Source organism: Haemorhous mexicanus, chromosome 1 (genome assembly GCF_027477595.1).
Source record: "Haemorhous mexicanus isolate bHaeMex1 chromosome 1, bHaeMex1.pri, whole genome shotgun sequence".
NCBI classification, from domain to species: Eukaryota; Metazoa; Chordata; class Aves; order Passeriformes; family Fringillidae; genus Haemorhous; species Haemorhous mexicanus.
The window spans coordinates 63,853,159-63,875,920 of record NC_082341.1 but is presented as its reverse complement, the minus strand read 5'-3'; the positions used below and the strand labels follow the sequence as shown (position 1 = coordinate 63,875,920).

Sequence of the window (22,762 nt, the reverse complement as noted above, 5' to 3'; positions counted from 1 at the left end):
GGACTCACAATTTTATTGCAAGACAGAAATGGCATTTAGGAGCAACAGCATAGTATTCATTGCTTAGATCCTTGTCCACATTGGAGTTTCTAACAGTCCTTCTGCTGCCACAACCAGTAGGACGTTTTGAGGCAGAAAGCTTTGTGTGCCTGCAGTCATTGGGAAGGGAAGGGGTTCTTTCAAGTGATGCCCGAAAGATAGGCTGGAAATAAATCCCCTGGAGTGATGTCTATAGAACAGGTATTTGTTTACTGCAGTGCTGATGGTGAGGGGGCTATCTCCTCCTAACTACTACACTATTATCATGTAGGCTTCAGAATTCATTTACATTGCATGCTCTCATGGTTACTAGTTCTTTTGCACTGCGCTTGCATCTCCCTAATTTGGGGGTTGTCAGGAGTCTTTGATGAAGGCTTCCAAGGTCGTCTTAGCATGTGAACTTTTCAACTTTGTCTTTGGAGCATGCACAGTTTTGGTGTTCCTTGGTCTGTCTGGTCTTAACTGGTCTAAATTCTGAATTTTGTGTCTAATTGACTTTGCACTTGCCAATTTTTCATTAGTAATATACTTATCTATCTCTAAAGTTATCCACCTGGTGAGTTTTTTTTTTTTTTGTCTATTCAGCATTAAGCAACTAGTTAACTGTATACTAGCCACTATATTGTATAAAAATTTATTTATATCAGGTTATATAGGTATAAAAGTCTATGATTCAGGTTATATTGATATCAGGTTATATAGATACATAAAAGATCATGATATCTTATAACTCAAGCTATATAAGCACCTTTTAACTTTGACTTATAATTGGTGAGTTTGTTTTTATTATGCAGTTATTTCCATTATTTTACCCAGACAATTCAGATCTAGTTTCCCACAGACATTTTACAAATGCTTTTTTGGAAATTGGTCTGATGGCAATCTCAGATAAAGTCTAAATTAAGCCTGGTAGTTTTAGTGCTGCTGAAATGTAACTTTTTTTTCCCCCCAGGATGTTTTGACCAGTACAAAAACAATACCTTTTATCCCAAGAATCTGTGTGGTACCTGCTGTATGTTACAGAATTAACTGCAGCCTAATGTTTCCTGTGAGATTTCACCACTCTAAAAGGGTCTGTCCCAAAAGCCATTCAGGAAGTAAAAACAATAGCTCTTGTCACAGGCAGTGGTCTACTTTTCAACCATGTTTTCTGTGGGGTTGATTCAGAAGCTGCTAATGTTGTGAAGATGCATGGTAAATGAAGTGGATTGATTATAGAAGGACACTTGACTCCCTTTAGCCTTCTTCCAGTCATAGAGATCTGCTGAAATGCTTCATTCCTTAAATAGAACTTTAAATGCGCTCATTATACACACCCAAGCCCCTAAAATTCATAATTTTAATTTAAATAGTAGTATTTCATTAAAACCTTTGAAAGCTTGATTTTTAAAAGCTTTTGAAATTGTTCATTACTAACCCAATAATATTTTGCAGCACATTCTGTGGAAGTTTTGCTAAGTCATCTGCCCCCTAGTAGAGTATTTTAAATACAATTATACTGTTTGTTGCTTTAAGTACTCTAAGGCAGTTGTCAAGTCACAGCCCTCTGCAAATTTATAAATTAAAGCAAGTCTCCAAGAATCCTGTCCTCAGAGGTCATTTTCCAGCCACTGCTGTTCATGAGGAGGGATCTGAGAATAACAGTTCCTCATGCATGGTGATAAGGTGATGTGGGGCTGTTCTGCTGCTGTGTCTCTGGGATTAGCTGTGAGCAGATTTCTAAGAAAGTATCTTTTTTATCTGAGATTTTTCTGCCATAGCTCTTCATTTCTACCCCCTTCATTACTGCTGTTTGACTGAGAGCAGGAGTCATCATCTTCTAAATATTATTGCTGTTTATGAAGTGCTGAAAGAATTGATGACTTGTAGTTACAATGCCGTGGCATTTTCTGCTCCGTGCAACCACAGTACCTCATTTATCTACCTGTGCTGTTTTAGCTGAGTTGCTTTCTTGATATTAATGCCTGTCTTGATCTGCCCCCAAAGCTGATTTCTACATAGCCACGCAGCTATTTGGAAATACTTCTAAAATAAGTTATGTCTCTGTGAATCATAGGGCTTTAGTTTGAATTGTATAGAAATAAAGCATTTTAGTTTCCAGTAAGCATCAAGCACTGCACTCTTTTGGATCAGGATGGGGAACACAGATGTGTGCACCTTAGCAGTGGGACATTTTATCTTGTAATATCAATTTAGAATGCCTTAATACATTAATTCAGTTGCAAAACTATGTGGCCAGAGTAACTAATCAAGAAGTTCATTAGACAAACACTGAAAAGTGCCACTGATACACTTGATTTTAAATCATTGACCTTGAAGTGAGCAAGGTGATGTAGATGATATAACTACACAGCTGTGACCTTTGAATCACCTGCACTTGACTGTAGGAATTCAGTTTCAGAAAATGCAAATATTTAAAGTACGAAATTGAATCATATTATGTGTTATCAAACCAATGGAGCTGCCTTCTCTCCAAATTCCTTTTGATTAGTAACTAGTGAGACATTACCAAATAAAACACTGGCTTCCAAGATCTTTAGAAGAACAAAATTGAATGCATTTCCTTGCCATTTTGCTGAGCATGGCTTGAGTAGCAGAATTAAAAAACAGCATCTCATGGTGGCATCCTACTTTCAGAAAAATGTGTGCAGTCCCATGTTTTGTACAGTATTGCTTGAAGGGTCGTACTATTTTCTGCTAAAACCCTTTTGAGAGACTTTTCAGGCTGGCATTGCACTTTCAGAGAACTTTTATCCCAGCATATCTCTAAAATACTTGGCTACAAAGATAAGTTCAGACAAGTCCTGTTCTTATCTCATGGAAAATGTTGTAACCTCAAGTGCATGTGTGTACCTGTGGCTGGTGTCCAAGCTCAGTCTGAACCAAGCTAGAATACCAGATACAGTATTTCTGTAATAATGTGGTTTGCTGCTTAGACTAATTAGCCCTTATAAGAAATTGTTTGCCACTGTTTCAGAAGTATTTTAAATCCTGAATATTATTAAAGTGAGAACAACCGCCCGTACCCCAAATACTTGTCAGGAAGTTATACTCCCTGGCATTGTGGGTTGAAAAGCTTTATTGTAAAATGTGCAAACTTCAAGCAAAAGAACAGTTTCCTGAAAACAAGTCTGGCACATTGGGCATGCCCTTTTTTTTTTTTTTTTTTTTTTTTTAGTTTTCCTGTGAAGGACTTTTTTTCCTCCTAATCCATTACAGTTATACTTGAGGGAATTTAGATATATTTAGATATTTTGGAAGTAAAAGTAGACTTTACATAGAGGTAGAATGTGAAGAAATGTCAGTATTACTGACATTTAATACTACAAATGTATTATGATATTTAACTGTAAGTATATTGTCAGTGTAAGGTTTTCAAAACTTGGTATTCTAAGCAGAAAAACATTTGTAGAATTCTACTAGCTTTTGATGAATAATTTGTGACTAGTATCCTTCTTTTCACCTGCTGGCAGTAGGTATTTTGTGTATTTTGCTCAGTCAAGCCAGCAAAGGGAGTTTTCTCTGTATTCACACTACAGAACATTTTTGTCAAAATTACATTTGATGGAAACTGTAAAAGTATCTTTTAAAAACATAAATCTCTTCTCTAACCTGTATTTTGAAGCAAGCAAATGATGTTCCCCTTTCAGGAAAATCATAGTTTTAATACAAAATATTCTTGGCCTGGAGCTGTTGAGACCACCTGAGGAAGTCTGGTGGTAGGTGCAGAGAAATGGTGTGGGAGACAGTGATGAGCAATCTTTTCACGTTTGCTCTGATGTAATGTGCCAGGGGTGTCAGTGGCACTGTAATACTGGCAGAATGTTTTTTCAGTAGGGCAAACTTCATAAAATTTTGAATATGTATGTCAGATCTCAAATAGGCAAATATTAGTGTTTAGTCTGAATTGGGATTAATGATTTTATGCAAATTGCCAGTTTGGTAGACCACCTCGGGAGCAAGCAGGAGTTTGCCAGATTATTCCAGCTATTGAGGGAACACTTCCCCAAGATTAACCACCTGCAGAGAAGCAGAGATCTTCAATCAAATTTTATGTATATATATATAGATATAGATATATATGCCTAGCTCATTGCAGCATTCAGCTCTCCCATCTTGCTCACAGATGTGTGGCCTTGATCAGTCACTTTCAATTTGAGTGACACATGCACTAATGGCTCATCACACGCTGTAATTGAGCTGTTTTCTGATCCTTGAATAAACGATATTTTGTATTTTTCATATCTGAGGGTGGAATCTTATCTTCACTAAACTTAGTGGTATAAGTCCCATTAAGAGGACCCAGCATTTTTTTCCTCTTGTCTGCACTCTCATGCTTGTCTGCTGCTGAAATCCACTGATTAGTCCCACTGAAGGAAAGTCTGTATTTGTCTGCTGTGTCATAAGCATTCTTACTCATAATTAGTTCCATCTGTAAGGGGGAGCCTTTCATGTTAAGTGTGGGTTTTATGAGGAATATTAGTGTTTTGAAAATGAAGGGTTGGTATAATGCACAACATAAGCACATACTAGCTAAACATTGTAAAGACCACTGTTACCTATGTCTACAAGAAAATTTTAGGCACTTTACCAAAATGTTGATGATGCTCAGTTTGGTAATGTGTTTGAAAAGTGTTTTAATTAGCCACATGGTGGTAATTTATCTCTGGATAACATTTTATCTTGATGTTAATAGTTCTGTGTACTGGGCACATAGCTGATTAAATGTTAATAATTCAAAGCAAAAGGTTAATAATTCAAAGTACCTTAATCAGTTTAGTATGTTGGAAAACCAGGACTCAGTGTTTTTTGTTCTGGAATCACTCTAAAATTTAGCCAAAACATATTGGCAATTACAAACATAATGATCATTAATTATTTTCTACAAATGTCTGTGATTTTTGTGGGAAAAAAAAAAAGCTTTGACCTGCATTAATGCAAACTAACATTTACAAACCATCTATAAATGCTTCAAGAATGCTCCCAGTTTTACACAAAGCAGATACTCTTTTGCAAGTACTGGCTTCTTGGCTGTGTAGTCCTATGTATGTGAGCTACAGCTCTGGTAAAGGCTGGTTTTTAAGGAGATGCTGGTTTTAGGTGATCCACTGGGTGGTGGATGTCACTTAGTGAGAGGCAGTGCTCAGATTCTCAGAGTTGCCAAAAGCCTTTTTCCACTTGATTGTCTGTGGTCTGAGTATGTGGCAGCATGGACACATGAGTAATTTGTTATGCTGAAAACTTGGCGAGGAGGCTGGCTTAATAGGGAAGAAACCACTACAGATCCTTGATTATACTTATGGTTTGGTTGAAATTTATATTTTCAAGAATTGGTAATTCTCATATCTGTGAAAAGTGGTTAGTTCAGCATTTTTACAAGTACTTTAAATCTGCATCCTTTTGTTGGTCGGCTATAGCCCAAAAGATGATTTCCTTTTCCAAGTTGTTATTAACAAATATAGTACAAATGGGATATAGACGTTTTGTCTGCTTTAGTTTGCTTTCTAAGACTGATCCTTTTGTATGTAACATCTAAGTCTGTCTCTTTCTGGTTTTATCATGTCTTTAAGTACCAAAAAAATGAAAAACTAAATTATTTTAATTTAGACATGTCCAATACTTCTATTTTTATAGTAGGAGTAAGTTAATTAGCACAGCAAAATTTGAAGAAAGGCTGCCTCCAAGTTGCAACTTTCAGCTCCTACCCCAGAATAAATCACAAACCCTCTGAAGTTGTACTTAAAGACCCTAGTAATAAATGTCTTGGAAGCAATACCGCATACTACAGTGAATATTTGGAAAATATAATATTGTGAAAGTATTGGCAAATATAATAACAATAATGTGACAATTTGGAAAATATCTTCCTCTTCTTTATTTGTGCTTCTTTCTCCACATTTCCATGCTCTTTTAGTGACAGAGTTTACTGAAGTACCATAGAAGAGCTGTTGTTAGTGCATTTTTTCAGGTAGTGCAGTCTTGCAGGACAAGAGCATTGATTGAAGATTTGAGAATTATGCTCCAGGTTTGGAGATTAATAATTTCAATATTTGGCACTGTTGCATAGTACTTAACACTTCTAGTGTTTACTATTTTTGCTCTAAAGCTTTCCAAATACTCCTACCCTCATATAGAGCAAAATAATAGTAAGGAATGTATATGATTTATGCATAAATTATAAGGAGAGGAGAGAAAGAGGTGACATGGTGTATTTTATAGATGCACCATACATGATAAGGGAACAGAAAAATTCTATGTATATAGCATAAATTATCCTTTTTACTGTACCTCAGCACCAGTGTAGATTTTAGATCTATTACACAGGAGTAGATTTAGAAGTTTTTAAAAATAATTTACTAATATTACAGTTTTTATCAATCTTAGGATGAATTGACACACCTGAAGGTCTACAAAAAGCATTGTTTTCATTCAAGGTTACAGTTCAAGAGAACAAAAAAATTTGTGATAAAGTTTTTGTTGGAACTCTTAAGGCAGAATTTGCAAATTTAAGGAAATTATTAAAGTTGTTGCATTTTCTTGTGTGGTTGTTGGGTTTTTTTTGTTTGGTTGGTTTTTTTTTTGTTTGTTTTCCCAAATCTGAGCTTAAATTTTAGCCCAACAAATTTACTTTATCCCAAGAGAAAAAATCTTGGTGAATCCTTTGTTACTGATGGCTGACACAATTCTCTTCTGAGAGTGAAAAAGCCAGTGTTAAACTCACCCACTGTTCAAGGAGCAGGATTCTTGCAGTAAAATCTCTTCTTGACCTGGGAAGTTTGACAGGATAGCTGGTAATTTTATTTTCCTGGAGAAAACAAAGATTAGTATAGTACAAAGGTTAGTACATAATATCACACCTTTTGTGTTTTGGTTCCAAAAGGACAGACATATTTGCTCTGAAAGTGATTTTATGTTTCCTTGACTGATCTGTAATGCTTTTTCTCTGTGTAGCTCTGTGGAAAAAGGCTGCTTTAGCTGAATGGATGATGTGGAGGGAGAGGAGTGAGACAGTGGTATGTTTGGGATAGAAGCATGCGTAGAAATGAAGTGTTGGGTTGAATGGAGAGTTGTGCTTTAAAAACAAACTAACAAAAAAGAAAATAAAGAAAAGAAATAAAAAGAGGGACACATGCTTTGCATAAGGGGAGCATGGAGAGGAAGAAATACGCATGGGCTTTGAGGGAAAGCCATTCATGGCAATGTTTAGATGACAGTGACCTAGAAGTAAAACATTTTCATTTGCTACATAGGTTACACAGACAAAGTATAAACCAATTATCTGCTTACACTTTCTTGATTTCAAGTGCTACCTTTTACACATGCTTCAGGTCCTGTGCAATGAAAGGCTTTTGATTTTCATAAGAAAGGTGAGATACATCTGATGAATAAGTTGTCTTTGGGTGGCAATGAGTCACTGATTTGGAACAGGTTGTAAAGATTCAGATTTTGGAATTTTTTTCTCTTTTTAATAGCCTGTTGGATATTTTACTGCAACCTTTTTCATATATATTTTTAGTTAACAGAACAGTCTGCTGCTGTTAAGCAGTATATTTTAGTTTTCTGATCTGAGGTGAATGCTAAAATCTGATGTTTTGGTCTGATAGGCACAACAAATAATGTACATATCCAGAGAGAATCACAAACTACCTAAATGTTCTCCTAGAATTTAGGATTCTGTTGAATGGAGAAGGTCTCGGGGCTGAGGGGATGTGCAGTGTCAGGAGGGCAGCTGAACAAATGTTCTGGGCAGTGTCCTGCCCTTCCTGAACCCCTGCTTATGCAAAAGCAGCAGAACTAGCATGTGAGTGGAGTCTTTGTGAAGAACAACCTTTGGAGTTTGCAAAGCACCAATCACCTAGTCATGGAGATGCCAGACATCCTAATAGAAGACAACATATATCCAAGTAGTAAACACAATCTTGAAGCTGGTGACTTCATCAAAACCCACCCTGTGCTATCTTTGCCTTTTCAGTATTGTTTTGAAAGTTCCAACTATGCTGTAGTTGGAACGTTTGCCTTTTCTGGTACCTAAATGTTTTCTTGTCCTGTTTAATATCTCTATTGACGAGGGGATCAAGTGCATCCTCAGTAAGTCTGCAGATGACACTAAAGTTGGGCTGGGGTGTGGGTCTGCTGGAGGGTAGGAAGGGTCTGCAGAGGGAGCTGAACAGGCTGGGCTCATGAGTCAAGGCCAACTGTAAGAATATCAAAGGCCAAATGCTGGGTCCTGCACTTGGATTGCAACAACCCCTTGCAGTGCTACAGGCTGGGGGAAGAGTGGACAGTGGAAAAGCACCTGGGGATGCTGGTTCACAGTGGCTGAACATGAGCCAGCAGAGTCCAGGTGGCCAAGAAGGCCAGTGCACCCTGGCCTGTATCAGCAATAGCATGGCCAGCAGAAGCAGGACAGGGATTGTTCCTCTGCTCTTGGCACTTGATTCGAGGCCACACCTTGAATCCTGTGTTCAGTTGTGGGCCTCTCACTGCCAGGAGGAGATGGAGGGGCTGGAGTGTGTCCGGAGAAGGGGAACAGAGCTGGGGAAGGGTCAGGAGCACAAGTCTGATGAGGAGCAGCTGATGGAGCTGGGGTGTTTAGCCTGGAGAAAAGGAGGCTCAGGGGAGACCTTATCACCCTCTAGAGATGCCTGAAAGGGGCGTGTAGCCAAGTGGGGGTCGCTTGCCAGGCAACCAGTGACAGGGCAAGAGGGAATGGTCTCAAGCTGTGCCAGGGGAGGTTGAAGATGGACATCAGGAAGAACATTTTCACTGAAAGTGTGGCCAGTCATTGGAACAAGTTGCCCTGGGAAGTGGTAGAGTCACCTTCTTGGAAGTGTTCAAGAGATTAATGGAGCACTTAGTGCTGTGGTTTATTTGATGCAGTGGTGATCAGTCAAATGTTGGACTTGATCATCTTGGAGGTCTCTTCCAGCCTTAAAGATTGTATGATTTTATGAAGCTGTGGCCTTTTTGTTGTGAAAATGACAGAATTTATAGTATTCTAGTAAGCATGAACAATAGAAATGTTTAAAATTAGTTTTTTGGGGTCTGTGAGGTTTCTAGGGCTTGCCTATGAAAAGCTAGAGCAATATCAGCTCTAAAAAGGGGAGAAGGGAAAAAAAGCACAACAGACTTGTGAGGAAAAAAAGCACAACAGACTTGTGATGAGAGATAGTTTTTTTTTTTTTTGTTTTGGACTTTCCATCCTTGTACTTTGAATAAATCTGCCTTTAGTATATTGTCAGGTAAATTAATAGCAATCACATTTCTTTGTTTTCTTGTAGGAGTTTTCATTAGTTCTGCTGTCTTTTTTGCCAAACTCTTTTCTAGTTGGTGATTCTGTCTTCATTACGTTGTTTGTCCTATTTATACAAACCAAAGGAAAGTTAAAAAAAAAAAGAATTGAAATGTCTTTTCAAGTATACACACTTTAAAGAAAAATCTACTTTCAACCTTTCAGGACTTTTTTCATTTAATTTCTTGTTCAGGTTGGATTTTTTATGTAATAGCAGGATCGGAAACCTGGAGATTGGCCTTTAGTAATAAAAAATTATTAACCTGATCAGACCTTTCATAAAATATTTATATTTGTACTCTTAGTTTTGTATGTGGTTCCCACTGGTTGTTTTTCAAACTTTCTTATAGATGTGAAAGATACTTTAAGAAGCTAGGAGAGCAAACCAGTTTTCAAACTATTCCATTGATTTAAAAATGGAATACTACTATTTTCTGGTCATAGATATAAAAACTCATTTTTCCAGAGGTACTTACTAAATACAGCTGTACCTATAAAGGCTTTCCTGGCTAGAAACTGAGTATTTCCATTTTCTGAACAGGTGTCTCAATGCATGTACCTACTGTAAAACTAAGCATGCCAGAGGAGATCTAGCAAGTTATCCTATTGAAGAACTGGTGGACAGAGCCAAGCAGTCTTTTCAAGGTAAGGAATTTTATCCCTACAATAAAAGTCAGCCACTGAAGCATATCTGGGCTTACCTTCACATGTAATGATTGGGTGCAGTATGACTCTGTTGTTATTAGTTGTCATAGCTGTGGTGTCTTTGTGGTAGAAAGCCATACTTTTGTTATGGTGCACACCACTATTTGCAAAATGCACTATTTTAAGGAGTATTTTATTTTGATTGTGTATTGTTCAAGTGAAGTTCTCTGCGTAGATCTTTTCTAGGTGATGTGGAAATGGTAAAATTTGTTCATTTTACTTTATCTCTAATTTCTTAAAGAAGGTGATGGAAACCTTTTTTCATTCAGCTCTGAAAATTTAATGAGCCTCCCAAGGATTCTTAAATTCTATTCAGCAATTCATTGCTTTTGCTGGTAGTTGATTTAGTGAAGACATTCTGGGGTGTTTCTGAGACCCATACAAAACTTACCAGCTTTTAACTTTAGTAGGATATTTGTAGTGTCACATGGATTCAATCAAGTACTAAGTTTTTCCTGCAGTACACTATCTGGGGCCAGTATCTGCCTAAAGTTCTTGTATGTATGTTTGTTATGATGGCTTTATTGTATCTTAGTATTTGTTCTTTATATCTGAATTTTACCTGAGTTTCAAAAATAGAGACTTCCAAATTATGCCAGTATTCATTGTGAAGGCACAGGTGGTGTTTGTTCTTTTGTGTGCCATTTTGAAGGACTGAATTGTACGTTAAAAACACTCAGATAATTCTGGTGTAGCAGCTCCTTTCATCTTGTATGGAATACTTTGAATCAAAAGGAGTAAATACAACATTTGATGTCAGTCCTCTGTGGATGCACAGACAGTACATCCTCTGGGCTTCACTTCTGGCTCTGAGAGTTGTATATGTTCTAGTAAGAAGTCTCCAATGATTGAAAGTGTTTTTGAATCTGTCCTTATTTAGGGATCCATAATGAACCTTTACTTAGGCCAGTGATAAACTGTTGTCTATTCCTATCAGTGATATGCAAGGAAGACCCTTTTTCCTAATCAAAGCCCATGTTCACAAATTCTGAGTTCTACATTATGGACACAGAAGGTTCTTGCTTAGGGTTGCAAATGCCTTTTTCTTTCAATTTTGTTACAAGCCAAGAACCTTTCTTCTGTGAAGCTCATCTGTGATTTCCACTAATTTTTCTTATTGCTTAGGTTTGTAGAATTAGTGCTCTCATTGTTGTGAATTGGATTGGCTGCTAGGATTGTCTGACAGGAATCCTGTCATGTCAGATTTCTTGGTTTAGTAGGAAAAGTTTCTAAAACCTGTATACATATTGTGAAATAATAACTGAAATAGAGGATACATAAATATTCTTGTTATTTTGGTGGAGAAGTAGCTCAGGAAACATTTTTCAGAAAGCTAGGAGTTTTCAGTAATGTAAGACAGATGATTTTGAAATTGGCCAGTAGTTATTGAGCAGGAGAGAAGCTGCCATTTATAAGTAGCATAAGTGTTACTCAGCACTGTATAGCTGTTCTAAAGAAACTTCGGACTATTCTTCAAGGAAGTATGACAAAGATAAGATGGGTAATAAGTCAGGATTATGACTTTGTTTAATTTACCTATCTAAATTTTATTTAGATTTATGGCATGTATGGAAAGAAAAAAACCCCAGACTTGTCTGTCCTGTTATAATTGTACTTATATACCATAAATTCCACATTGTATTAGCATAAAGATGTATTTACTTGGCATTACAAGAAAGAAAACTCAAGTTTTGTTTGTCTTTGCAGACAATGAATGTGAAATTTTGGAAAGTATTTTGAATTTAAGTATTGTACATTTGGATTGAAAAATGAGTAATTCAGTTCATGTGTTGTACTGTGGCCTTTATTATAAATATTGACTCTTTCAAAAGAGTATGATTTCTAATGGAAAAAGTTGCCCTTAAGCTATTGTTTTGAAATTTCTTGAAGAAATGCTATGACGTTCCTCACAGCAGGCATCTCCAGGGAGTTCTTTTCTTGTTTGGCCTTACGCTACTACCTCTGTTAGAGGCCATAAGGAAAGAAGCAAGTATTTATTCAGTTGTAAAATGGCTTTGCCTCCAGCTTTCACATACTTAGAAATGGATGAAATAGTCAGATCCTTAGTTTGCAGTGCATGGAGAATTTATTACTGCCAGCTTGCTGCAGCTGTGGGCTGCGGAATCTTCATCAATCCAGTGAAAGGCTTTAGCAATTCAAAGCCATTATTCAATTTTTTGCTGAGTTATTGAGCCACAATCTCTTCAACAATCACTTCTGTTTTCACAGAAGATGTATTGCTGAAGCTCTAGTTAAAAACAGAGAGGTACAGATGTGCCATGAAAAGTTTTTCCACTTCGAAAACTGATTGAAAAGAGATTGCTGAAATCGCCATGATTGAACAAATATTAGCCTGTTTCTTGTGCTTTTTCAGCCTCTGAAATAAGCTGTTTTTCTTTTTTGTGCATTGAATTCAAGATATTAAAATAATATAATGTGCACAAAAACTGCTGTGGATTTCTAGCACATGCTGCATACTTTCATAATGCCTTGGGTAAGTGTTCGGTACTAAGGTGTACTGAAATGGAGGGGGTCTTGCATTCTTTTGTATGGTTTATATTTCCTCTCTGACCTCCATAATAGTTTTGAAGTTACAAGTCACATGAATTTGAATATTTCACAAAATTTCATTAAGAAAAGAATCTATCTCAAGTTGAAAGTAGTTGTTGGGTTTTTCCATTTTTTTTTTTCTGTGAACTTCAACTGTTAGTAAGTAGCAGTTTAATTTTTTTACGTGAGCAGCCATGTCAAATCAGAATATATAGCAGAGTTCTGTAAGGAAAGCTAGTAAAAGAAAAAGTATTGTGAAATACAGTGAAGTGGTCTTTGAGTGGAGAACAAATGTCTTCTGTTAGGTTGTTAATGCAGAGTTCTTCTACAGTGGATTGTACAGCGCTTTCTTTGTGTCATCAATTTATTAGTAAGTTTTTTTCAAAATGTGCTGTGTCATGTTCAGTGCTGTATTTTAGGGGATTGCATTTACAGTTATGAGAGGGCTCTTTCTTTCCTGGGCAAAGCAACTTTATGTATAGCAATGTGGTTTTGCTTAGTATATAAAGTGGAAGGCTGGGGGAGCTGCCATTAGTGAACAGTATTCCAAGGAGACACAAAAGTTAAACAAGCCTGAACTTTGAATATTGTGTGGAGTGGTGTCCTGGGATGGCTTTGGCTAAATTGCAGGACTCAAAATTGATTTTTTTTCCTTAAGTGGGGCTTTCATTATTATAAAAACCCTACATATTGTGAGAGGCTTTCTGGGCAAAGACAATACTTTACATTGCAAGCAATTTTGGCTCATTCAGCAAACTAAGTTAAAAATATAAATATTTTAATGGAATAGCTGTTAGCTGTTATTCATTCTAGTTTAGAATGAAAATCTTTGGTATGTACCACTACAAAAACTATACTTCTTAAGCATTGCATGTCTGTTGCAGATGGCAGGGAATATGCTGCTGTTAATTATATACTTTATAATAAACTACTACATTAGCTTACTTTATGGTAGCAGTCAGGGTGCTCAGATGAAAGTCAGTCTTGTCAGGAAACTGACAAACTGTTCCTCAAACTATGTGGAACGATTGCTTCTGGATGGATAATTGTCGTGGCAAAATATCACTTATTTTTATTCCATTATTAGCATGATGGTTCACTGGCATGCATGGTGTTGAGTTCTGAATAGCACTTCTGTTAGGAAATCTTGGACAACGTGTAGCATTACAAAGCAGGGAGTACCAAAACTAAGATTCTGTGTCTTGAGTTTCATTAATAGTCTTTAGCAATTATCCCTAATCTGGTACACCTTGGAGTGTTGAGAGTTTAAAAGACATTAGTGTTAAATATTTTTCTCTCTACGAGTTTGCCATAAGCAGGTATTTATGGGTGATGATAAGGATTGATTTTATATAATGTGATTGGTTTCCAGAGCTTTTCAGATGACTGTGAGCTTTGCTGAGGATCTCTGGTTTTAGCAGTTCTGATGGGGTACTGTCAAGACACTCTGCTTTATTCCTAGTAGCTGTTTTGCCCCTGCACGACTACCAGTAAATTCTCTGTATGATTTCAGGGCAGCTGGCAGTCATGGAAGCACAAATATGAAGTACTGGCAATGTTTTAGCTTCCCATTGGTTAGCAGAAGCAGTACCAAACCAGGATGCTTGGGTCACCCTCTTGGTAGTGAGTTTTGTCTCTGAACCCACTGACAGAGAATGGGTGTCCAGTTACCCAGATGGAACCTGGGCTGTGCACTCAGAGTCTTTCCAGAGTAGAAACTAACACTGTAGAGAGAGCACTTGTGTCTGCAGATCTGACCTAGAGAGAGAGAGAGGAGGGAGGAGAATGGTGACTGTTTATCTACAACAAATCTTTTCTGTCAGCCTTTTTACTAACTTCCAGGGAATGTAGACTTTATTCTAACATTGCTCCTAAAGTATAATTTGAAATTGTGTTCCAGGGAGCTTAGGCTGCTGTATTTAAGACACTTTGATTAAAAAACTGTCTTTGTTTTGCTGTGCTTTTTGGGTATGGCTATAGAGCTATAGGGGTTTTTTTTTCATTGTTGTTCTAAGATTTATTAAAGTTTTCTGTATCATTTTTTGTGTCTTGTGAATGTTTCAAGCTTTTTTACTGCTGACTTTGCTAATGCACAGAATACTTAGGCCAAGATAAATATTTTTGTACCAGCCTGTCATTTCATAGTTAGATGGGATAGCATTATTAATTAGTTTTCATTGTCCACATGTACTTCTTATTTTTTTTTAAAGTGATAATCCATCACTTTAAAAGTGAGTAGAAGCAGCATCTCCAAGTATGCGAGAACTACTGTGTAACATATGCAAACACGTATAACCAATGTCACATAGCAAAGAGATATTTTAACGGATAAAAATATCTTTTCAGTAGTAAATTGCAATATTGGAGATATTTTCCAGCTACTTTTGAGTGAGCAAATTAGTTTAGTGAACTTTCTTCCTAGCTCTGAAGGAAATTTCCTGTTGTCTTCTTGGTACGTTTTTTTACACAGTCGTGTTGACCACTGTGTTACTGTTATTTCTGTTGTCTTCTGATGTCCTGTTGCATAAAAGATTCCTTTGCGTTATTTTAAATTTTTCTTCAGAAATGTAGTGGCAATTACATTAAATAATTGGTGTCTAGGTTTTTTCCTCATTGCTCTCTCCAGCTTTTTGAGAAAGAAAGGGAGAGAGAGCAGTGCTGATCCCTTTTCTGTGGCATCCAGTGACAGGACACAAGGGAATGGCTCAAAGCTGCGTCCCTCAGGGGAGGTTTGGACTTCACATGAGGAAATATTTCTTTACCAAAAGGGCACTCAGACCCTGAAACTGGGTTCTTGCAGTGGTGGTCAATGCCCCGAGCTGGGCAGTGTTGAAGAGGCATTTGGACAACACCCTTATTAACATGCTTTAAATAAATTCCTCCATTTGTTTTATTATGACAGTTAAGTACTGTGAAAATTTATCTTTGTGGATTTTATGCTAATCTTTTATTTTATTAAAAATGGTTGAATTTAAAAATATAATTTTCCTCTGCATGTTTTTCCTTTATTTTGCATGTTTTTACTTGGCCTTTTGCAGTTATCACTGAAGCCTCCTTCTGAGATGGCCAGATGTGAGCTGACTTTGAGCCAAAAGCCATGTAGCCATCCTTGTGCATTTGTAGTGTGGTGTGTGTGCAGTCAGTCCACTGCTGTCAGAATGCTTCAAACCTATTGCACATGCTGGGTGATAGACTCATGCAGAATAAATTCGGCGTTTTCAAGATCTGTTGCCAAAGGCTGATCACTCTGCAGTGCACTTGCAGTATGTTTGATGTTGTCATCAAAATATTAAACATACTGATCATCTCTGTGCCCTCTGGCCACAAAGGATTCTGGGATTCACAACATGCCACTGTTTTTCACAGAAATACTAAGAATCAGCAGAAGGCTCAGATTTAGTTTAATTTGTTGTTAATATTTTCATTAAGGGTGTAGAGCATGGCATCTTCTAATTTCATGGTTGCCAAGTACTTTCAGTAATACAATCTTGCTTCCATTTCCTTATAACTCTGTCAAACTTTAATTGATACTTCTAGTTAAAATCATCAAATTATTTGCAAGAATTACATTTGGGAAAACATGTTATTCCTGACAAGATTAGAAACTAGAAAACTTACTAAAAAGTTATGGAGCCCTTTGTGCCTTAGCATGGCAGATCAGATACTTTGCCCCAGGTCACTTTTTTTTGGTTTTTATTAACTTTTGTTCTTGGTTCAAATAGGTTTTGTGGAGACTCACTTGATTTTGCCTGTTAGATTTTGTAGGCATGCTTCAGTACCTCAGTTTGGTTTTATGCATTATGTTTTTTCCCATTGCTGCCAAGTCTACTGTGATACTAGGCATCAGAAATGAGGAAGGGAAACCTCTTTCTCTTTTGCTCCATGTGTCAATGCCTTCTTCCACAGTCCATACAGGATTTAGTTCTGTCAAACAGCCTTGTGGAGCAATCATGCCATAAGAGTTAATTTGCCAAAAAATCATGCCCATGCCTCAATTAAGACACCAAAATTAATCACAATAGCTTTTGCAAGTATGCAGCATAACATGCAGAGCTGTAATTGGGCTGCTCGCTTTAAAGGAAAACCACTTTGTCACTCATTGCTATTTGTATAATTGGGATTTTATTGTGTGAGTATTGTGTACCTGATTAAAAAAAAGCGGCCCCAAAGAGCTTGTAATGTAGCAGTGTAAACAACTGAAGCAGAGTAACACATGACTGCATTCAGGATAATAGGGGGTTGGTCATTGTACTTGCTACCATGGCGTTGTCTCAGGTCTTCTCTGGGATGACAGAGGAAAGTTGGTGGTTTAGTGAAGACTGGAAGGAAGATAATGCAGTAACAAGGAGTGGTCATTCATTTAATGAGGAGCTGTCACCCTAGAATTTGCAAAAAATCATGTTTCCATAAAGATTTTCATCAGGAGTCAAAGTCTCCATGTGGTGCCTTGGGTTTCTGAAAGTAATATTTTCTCCTCTGTGGGGATTATTATAAGCTTGAATAGCTTTAAATGGATTCTTTGGATGCCTTGAAATGTTTATCATATCATGGTTATCTGTTCCAAAGCATAAAGCATATTAATGCTGTAACATGAAATAAAAGGCATATTTTTTAAAAATCTGGACAATTCCTGCTTTAGGATGCTGTTTTTTCTCCAAGTGTTGCCAGAGGTACTTAGGTACCAGAAGCTAACTTGCCAGAGAAATTGAAACTGTTACCAAAATGTCTGATTACATGACCAGATGACCTTTTTGTCTCTATGAAACCTATTCTAGTAATGCTCCTTTTTTATAAAGTCTTTTGACTGTGCATGGGTTGTTGCAGCTTCCAGTGTTGGAAATAAGGATTATAAATTGAATACAGGAATGCTTACTTTGCATGCCTGACTAAGAATCCTAGAGACAGTAAGACTCCACTAATCTCTTAGCTTTGGCAGTTTCAAGAACCAGAAAAGTCTGTCTAACAAAGGTTGTATTTTTTTCTTCAGCAGAAAGAAAACCCCAATTTTTGGTCACATTTGCTCTACATAATTCAGTCTTCTCATTCCTTTCTATTTTCCTACTCAAATATTTGCATTTGTGCTATTAAAATCCTTGAATGACAGCCAGCCTGTTTAATTTTGTAATGTTATGAAAAAAGGTGCATTTTATTTTTTTCTGAAATAAAAGTGTAATAGAAAAGAGCCAAAGCAGAGTTGTATACAATTCAAATTACTACTTGATCTTCAGCCTTAGGTTATAGTTTCAGCTGTACTTTCAGCAACCACTGCAGGTAGAAGGAGCATTTCTTGGCCATCACTTCCCCTGCCTTTCCTCCTCCATCTATCCTCCCTGTTGCCCCCTTTTTTTTTTTTTTTTCTTCATCCTTTCCTCAGACCACCTGCTTTTTGGCTGGGAGAGTGTTCCTTGTGTGAATCAGGCTGGGGGACTGATCTGGGGTAAAACTGAATGTGTTTTCAGAAACCTCACATGGTAACACTAGTAACTGATACAAGTTGAATCTTCCCAGATGCTGAAATTGTGAAAGTACCACAATTCTGCAGTGCCCTCATGGCCTTTGGAGCAAAGGATGGGAGGGATGTCTGGGAAACCAGATGTAGTAATCTGCCCAAGCTTCTCTCTCATCACAGAGCTGCTCTTTCCTAGGCCAGTTTAGCTGGCTTTTGGGGTGAGAAATGGTCCTACAAAATGTCATGTAATATTGGACACTCTGGGGTGTCTTCTCTCATCTTCCAAGGGCAGGAGATACCTGTTCCAGCTTTACTGGGAAAGGGGAAAAAAGAGGGTTTAAATGCACTCTAGTCTTCATGCTTTTTAACAGAATGTTTGGCTCACTTGTGACTTCTTCAGAAGAGTTCATCAATCTGATATTTACTTGAAATTATTTTTTCTCTTTTTTTTGAAAATTTGTTTATATTGTACAAGAGTAGTATGTGTTATATTCTTTCCATGCTTATTTAATGGAACAGCAGCAGAAAAAAAGCTGGGTAGCATTACTTGCTTGTTAATTTTATTTATAAATTTATTTTTGCTAAGTTTGTATTATTTGAAATGGAGTGTAAACCACAGGATTCAGTAATGTCAAAGCCAGTAGTTAAGTCTTTACCAGGCAGATTAAGTTGGTTATGTGTATATTTAGTCTTGAATTGAAAAAGAGTTGGAATTAAAGCATGATGTATCTTTTACATAATTGTAATTTTCAGAGGGAGGGAAAAGGTTTTTATCTTTAAATTTGCTTGAAAGTAGAAGTTTGGTTTTATGTGGCTTCTTAACCATAGAGGAACTGGAATTTTTTCACTCCATGTAAATATTTTTTCAGCTATAGAAACTTGTTTTTCTTTGATAATACAGATTTTACTTATGTATTTACTGATGGTTTTGTTAAGCTTGGATTAGAAATACTTCCAAAACATTTTAAGAGTATTCTTGGGGTCAGCTTTGCATATTATGCTGCAATCAGCTGCCTGAAACTTTCTATAGCTCCTGTGAAAATATCATGAGCAATTTCTACTGTCAAACAGATTTGGTAATTAGAATACAAATAATTAATTTAACAAATCTGATGCACTGTGTTGCACCATGCACCAACCAAGTTGAGGTCATCCTTAATGTCACATTAATGTCACACAACCAAAGGTAATTTATCCGAATGCAAAGGTAATTTATCCGAATGCAGCAATGATGCCTTTTATCATCTGGTAAGTAGTCTGCTGCTGGCAGCTTGGCCTTGTATAGGAACAAGCCTTAGCTGTTCTGTGCCACTGAAACCTCCTGCTCACAAGATTACTCAAGATCTTCTGCTAACTTCTTTTTTTTTTGCTACGAGGGTTTGAAGGAGAGCTTTTTCGAGGAATTGGGGTTGTGACAGGGCTAGGATCTCTCATCATAAATTTTGCCCACCTCCTTTCTGTGTTTTTGTTCATGAGCTAAATGAGTCATGCATGCCCCACTACCCCTTCTACTGCAAGGTGACCAATGTGCCAACTGCTTCTTAAAATGAACAGCAGTGCTGGATATCTCAAGCCTTACCAAGTTCCAAGGCATTAAGTGAAGCTAGCAAAGGCCAGGTTCAGAACAAATTGTAGTGGAATTCTTAATCTCGTAGTGTGGTTAAAGCTGAGAAACCCCCTAGCATGGGACATAGTGGAAGTTTGAGCATTTGGAAGAAATAGGACAGAGACATGGAAGAAGAGTCCATTTTTTAAAAATAACAAATCTTATGTCAAGTGTTGCAATTTTCTGAGTACTCAGCAAATAATTTATGCATTTATACTCTCAGCCAAGCATCCTGTGGGAGAAGTCTCTAGGCTAAGCTGACTAATGGTCTTACTTGTGTCTATTCTTAAGCTGTATTTCAGCAAGTCACTCATTTCCCCCAGTGTACTTTATTTAAAGTGTGCCTTATGCTTTTAGTATTGCTCTCAATCACTTTTTGTAATGAGGTGGAGGTTGGGTTTTGTGGTGATCCTCTTGACATGTTGTGCAATACCACTGTGACTCAAGGCCATGATGCCGTCTCTGTATCTAGTGCTAATATAAGACTGTAACTTTTGAGATTAATTTAATAGGAAAACTAAGAGCTGTTTTGATCTGAGATAACTTTCTTTCAAAGACCTTTAAAAGTGTTATGTGTTAAATGATAAAGGTGCAGTTTACAGAAGCAAGAGACTGCAACGTCAAGCAACTCAACTCACAGCATATCTCAAGTGTAAAGTGTAAGTTATAAAAAGAAATTGTCTAATCTTTCATGCTGTAGTCAGTGAAGTCATAGTGAGAGTAAAACTCTGGGTGGTGATGAGCCCAGATGCGACAGGGTGAGAATGTTGAGAGATTGCTAAATGTAACTTATAAAAAATAAATTTGTAGGCTTGGGCCCAGAGATTAGATTGGTCTCTCTCATGGTTAACTATTGTCCCTTCTTTTTTTTAACCTTCCCTTGAGTACCTCCTACTATGTTAAGGCAAAAGTCAATATGTGCTAAAATATTTTGATGCCAGCTTTAGACATAATGCTACAGCGATTGTGATTGTTCATGAAATAACAGGACAGGACTAAGTAGAAGAAAACATTAGTTGCATGCTGCCCTGTCATCATTCATACCATGTAGTACAAAGACCACTTGAGCAACGCTTCTTTTAAACAAAATGTATTCTGCAGCTTTAGCAGCCTTCTGCAGGCTGTTATATTGTATTGTATTGGAAGCATTAGGGGCCTTTTTCATGAAACAAGACATGGCTGCAGTTTTTCTTATCTTAAAACCCTCTCACACATGTCTGCATTCAAACATTTGATGTTCTTATTATATGCTACAGAAGTGACAATTTAGGTGTGTTTTGTACTGGTACATTTTAGGGAGCTCTTTGGCCTCTCTAGTCTAAATCCAAAGAAAATAGACCTTAAAATGCACTTAAAATGCACTTTGTACAATTTGGTAAGCTCAGATATTAGGGAGATGGCTTTTATGCTCAGTTTGGTTGTATGTGGAAGTAGATTAGGAGCAATCATGATGAATGACACAATTTTTTTTTTTTTTTGCAGTATCACTCCATGAAAATAAAAGCTATGATTTGTACAGATGTGTGGGACTCCTGATGTGAACACCAGGGTGTCTTGATGGCTTTAATAGATGCCTTTTTAATGCTGTGTACGTTGTGCAAAAGTACTGAAATCTGAAATTCAAATATTGCATGTAAGCTAGGTGTAAGAGCTGTCAGTGAAAATACTTGAGAACCTCTAGGAAGGCACCTGTGAGAACAAGTTGTTTCTGGACAAGTTGCTTCTGCTTTAATTTAGGATAACTGTATTTGTGACCTGTTCATGGTTTGTTTTCATATATGGGCCCATGCCCTAAAGAAAAAAAAGGAAAAAAATAACATTCTTGTTCCTAGTTTATTTGTAAACCAGGTCAGATACCCTTGATTAGCTCTCAGCTGGAGCATAATTTAAATCCTGACAGATTGAACCTAAACAGCAGGCTTTTTTCAGATCAGCCAGAAATGGGGGGGGAGAAAAAGAAAAGCTATTTTCAGTTCACAAGCAGTACAACAGTGCCGAATAAATCTGCAACTGTTAATGAATAGCTATTTCAAATATTTACAGGAGGCTAAAGAAAAGAAGATTGGCATCCAAGGCAGCTGTGCCCAGGGAGAGCTATTAAAAATAAATGTGATAAATGATGTTCAAGTGCTCATAGAGCTGTCAAATATCAGAGGTACTCAAAGTGGAAAGTGTTTATACTCGATGGCCATGCTGCTAGGCATTCTGGACAGGGATATATTTTCCAAAATTTTTTGCAAAATAGACTTAGCAGATCAAAAGAGGAGAGAGGATCTAATGCAAAACTTCTCAGAATCTTTAACTTTTTGCTGCATTAAAATACTCCAGAGCTTATTTGCTGTGTAGATGAGAAATTAAATTCTTTCATACATTTAATTATTTCCACAATAACCCATTTCTTTAGTCTTGAGTTGTAATATAAAAATGCTATGAGAGTTTATGCATGTAACGAAATCCATTACTTATTTTTATGACTCTTTCAGTCTTCCGTATTAGTGGATGGTAATGATGAGGGTCTGTGAGTGTTGCACTGATTTTTGGCACAACTTGAAAAATTACATACGAAAATAGAAAAATACATAGTAAACTGTGAACTTCATGTGCTTTTGTATACTGAGACTTATTCTCAGGTAGTCTAGAAGGTATTTTTATATCAATTTTCAGTTCTGAGTTTAATGTATGTCAATTGGCTGGAAAGTTCTTAGCAGAGATGTTTTATTTTTTTACTTCACTGTGAAAAGAGTTTATCAGAAGCTGTCAGGCTCGTGACAAAAACTTGATGCCTTATATGCTGTGGAGATATACCAAGTGCAAAGGACATGGAAAGCATGTCATTACTTACAGGATGCTCTAGTACAAATCACATTTTTTGTGTATGGATATTGGTTTCTTTCCTCTTGTCATTTATTTTTCCCTGTTCAAAAATGAATTAGAAAAAGTGATGGTAAAATTTGATTCCAGCTTCTCTTAGAAGTAAGTTCTGGTCCTGTGTTTTAGGGGTAAGCAAATACGGAGTACACGTAACTCGTGTTTTTGTAGTGGAACACTGTAGCAGGCTTATGTGTTACAGTGACATGGATTGCTGATTGCACGTGCATAAACGTCTGTCCTTTAGAGCCAA

At 37.0% G+C, this 22,762-nt stretch overlaps 1 protein-coding gene across 2 annotated transcripts in view; it reads left to right on the top strand.

Annotated features, from left to right (window-relative positions):
• The window catches only part of CDKAL1 (CDK5 regulatory subunit associated protein 1 like 1), a 383,156-nt gene that overhangs the window by 167,354 nt on the left and 193,040 nt on the right, over positions 1-22,762 (top strand). For both annotated transcript variants that reach the window (XM_059851463.1, XM_059851471.1), the window contains one exon: positions 9,873-9,976. In XM_059851463.1, coding sequence (XP_059707446.1) covers positions 9,873-9,976 — 104 coding nt within the window. The remainder of the gene's footprint in view (positions 1-9,872; positions 9,977-22,762) is intronic.